This window comes from Saprolegnia diclina, assembly GCF_000281045.1.
Source record: "Saprolegnia diclina VS20 unplaced genomic scaffold supercont1.10, whole genome shotgun sequence".
Classification (NCBI taxonomy): domain Eukaryota; phylum Oomycota; class Saprolegniomycetes; order Saprolegniales; family Saprolegniaceae; genus Saprolegnia; species Saprolegnia diclina.
The window spans coordinates 696,563-699,488 of record NW_008246077.1 but is presented as its reverse complement, the minus strand read 5'-3'; the positions used below and the strand labels follow the sequence as shown (position 1 = coordinate 699,488).

Below are 2,926 nucleotides of genomic sequence, written 5' to 3'. Positions count from 1 at the left end.
ATGACAATACATGACGTTATTGTTCATATTGCTGTTTACGAGGACGTGGCTAGATAGATGTTGTTGTGTTGCTGTGAGAGCTTTATACAGCTTGTTGCGTGAGAGTGTAAGCGGGAAAGAGAATGTTGGGAAACTTCTTGCTCACGAGAGCAAATTCGTCAAACGAAATGACGCCGTCGCCGTCCTTGTCGCCTTGGGACATGATTGTGTCTGCTTTTCGTGCGACCTACCACCGCATTCGCAACGTCTCTCGCAACACAAATGCGTCTACCTCGGACTCGTTGGAGGCCATGTGATTCGCCTTCAAGATGCGCATGAGCTCTTGCTTGGTCAAGACGCCGTTGCCATCTTCATCAAAGATCATAAAGGCAAACTTGAGTTTCTCTTCCTTCTCAGCGCCCGTAAAGTTGGAGAGACTGATCATAAACTACAAGACAGCCGGTCCACAATAGGTTTCGAACACAAACATTCGTACCTCGCGCACGTCGATGCGCCCAACCTTGTCGTTGTCAAAGAGCTGGAAGAGCTTTTCACACTGCGGCGACGGGTCCACGAGCATGATTTCGCAGAATTCCGTGTAGTCGATCTGCCCGGACCCGTCCTTATCGGTGGCTTGGAAGCGCTTGTACGCCTTCTTGACCGACTCGGGCTTGATGTTGTTGTCTTGCGCAAACTCCTCGAGAATGTTCTTGCGCTCATTGCGTAGCTGGATCGACGACGCAGCGCCCGCACCCGTTGCTAAACACAACGTCAGCTGGGAGCTCGTGTCGTACACTGTACCAATTGCAGCGACTTCGCCGTCGCCGGCCGCCACAAAGAGACCGGACGGCGGCTCCTTCCCGCCCGTGACCATCTTGTAGAATTCGTCAAACGACACTTGGCCATCGCCGTCGAGGTCGACCATGCGAATCATCTCATCGACCTCCTCGTCCGTGGGCGACTCGCCAATGTTGATGAGCACGTGCCGAATCTCGGCCGCGCCCACATAGTTGTTGTGGTCCAAGTCAAAGGCGCGAAACGCCTACGCTCGCTTGATACATTGATACAAAGAGCACCCGTGTACCTCGAGGATTTCGCTGTCACTAAACTTGCCGTTCGGGTCACGCGGAGGCTCTGTGGGGGCGGCTGGCGGCGCGCCAGCTACGGGCGGCGTCATCGCGCCCATCTGCGGCGGTGTGCGCATCGCTCCTACATTGCTCGTGTCGTACAAGGAGTGTATGGGCGGGCAGCTTGTACCTGGTGGACCGACCACCGGCTTTGTGAATTGTACGACAAGAGACACCTTGCCCGCGTCTTGGTCGTTGTCCTTGACGTCAATATCGCCTTCGAAGCTGCCTTTGGCGATCCATGGAATCAAGTCGACCTAAAGTGTCGGTGGAAAACTCGGGTTTGGTCATTTGGTTGCGGACTGTTGTTTTGCCCATGGCGCGGTCGCTGCCGTTCTGCTCCTTATCGAACAGCTCGATGATGAGCTCCTTCTCGGTTGAGATGCTAAACTCGAACGACTCGTTCCACGTCGGGTTCTTTCCCCCTTTTTCGTGGACCTACAGAAATACCACCGTGACCATTACGACTTGAATCAACTTGAAGTGCCTTGGTCTGGAAGCTCTGGGTTCCGATCGTGAGCTTGGCGTACGGGTCGGCCGTCTGAAGCGCCCCAAGACTCATGAGCTCGAGGCCCTTTAGCAGCTTCACCGAGAGCTTCCCGAAGCGAGGCACGGCACCAGGTGGACCGCCTACGATACCCTTTCATACCCACCTTTGCATTTCAAAAATGAAGTACCGGGTCCCGGCGGCATTCCTGGCATGCCTGGGGGTCGCATGCCGGGAGGACCTACGGAAACAAGGTCGTGAGCGTTGCAACTCGCAAAACTGACGTGGCAACCTGGTGGACCGCGAGGCGGACCACGACCTGGCATGCCTTCAAAAGAGTGAGCAACTAGAAGACACCACGTGTATCAAACCTGGTGGCCCTCCTACGCCATATTTAGGTTAGGAAGAGAAGCTAGAAGCAGGTGGGAGAGTCTACCTGGTGGACCGCGTGGCATCATGCCCGGTGGCATTCCTACATGCGTGCGTTCAATTTATGTTTGGGCTTGGATCAGTCGATACCTGGTGGGCCTCGTGGCATCATTCCCGGTGGTGCACCTGTTTTTGATGAAATTTATCCACCCCCTCAGCGTATATTGCAACGTACCAGGCGGGCCTCGTGGCGGCATGCCAGGCGGACCCCGGGGTGGCATACCCGGTGGCATACCTGGTGGACCTCTTGGTGGCATCCCAGGCGGCGCACCCGGTGGACCTCGCGGTGGCATTCCTGGTGGTCCTCCAGGCGGAGGCCCTGCATAAGCAAGTTTGAGGCGTTCTAGAAGCACTACGACGGCGCTTCGCACCTCGAGGCATACCCCCTGGAGGTGCTCCTACGTCAAGACTAAATTAGTGTCCTAGTGCTTGCAAAAAGGTTTCAACCAGGTGGCGGCGGTCGACCCATCATGGGCATGCCTACAGCGAGTTGTCGATACCAACTTCGAGTATTGCGCCATGGTGCAGAGACAATACCTGGCGGTGGGCCTCCGGGTGGTCCTCCTTGTTGCGGTACTCCAGGCGGGCCTCCTGGCGGCGGGCCTCGCGGTGGCATTCCTGGTGGACCTCCTGGTGGTGGGCCCCGTGGTGGTCCACCAGGCATGGCCCCTGGTGGACCGCCTGGTGGTGGTCCTCGCGGTGGTCCTCCTGGTGGTCCACCCGGTGGTGGTCCTCGCGGTGGTCCTCCTGGCGGGCCGCCAGGCGGGGGTCCTCGCGGTGGCATTCCTGGTGGGCCTCCGGGTGGTGGTCCTCGTGGCTGCATTCCTGGAGGTCCACCCGGCGGAGGCCCTCTTCCTGGTGGTCCTCCTGGTGGCGGGCCTCGTCCTGGTGGTCCTCCTGGTGG

General features: G+C 57.9%; 2 protein-coding genes across 2 annotated transcripts in view; both read right to left on the bottom strand.

Annotated features, from left to right (window-relative positions):
• Positions 1-11: 11 nt before the first annotated feature.
• On the bottom strand, positions 12-2,149 carry SDRG_04251 (hypothetical protein). Its single transcript, XM_008609915.1, has 13 exons — positions 2,113-2,149; positions 2,030-2,065; positions 1,965-1,976; positions 1,886-1,921; positions 1,784-1,834; positions 1,585-1,736; positions 1,410-1,544; positions 1,237-1,363; positions 1,064-1,188; positions 781-1,021; positions 476-738; positions 272-427; positions 12-226 (listed from the first exon to the last, which is right to left on the bottom strand). Exons 1-13 carry the CDS (start codon positions 2,132-2,134, stop codon positions 83-85), a joined length of 1,500 nt encoding a protein of 499 aa, XP_008608137.1. The 5' UTR covers positions 2,135-2,149; the 3' UTR covers positions 12-82.
• Positions 2,150-2,490: 341 nt separating this feature from the next.
• The window catches only part of SDRG_04250 (hypothetical protein), a gene marked incomplete at both ends in the record, with an annotated part of 843 nt that continues 407 nt past the window's right edge, over positions 2,491-2,926 (bottom strand). The window contains 2 exons of the mRNA XM_008609914.1: positions 2,491-2,502; positions 2,560-2,919. Coding sequence (XP_008608136.1) covers positions 2,491-2,502; positions 2,560-2,919 — 372 coding nt within the window. The remainder of the gene's footprint in view (positions 2,503-2,559; positions 2,920-2,926) is intronic.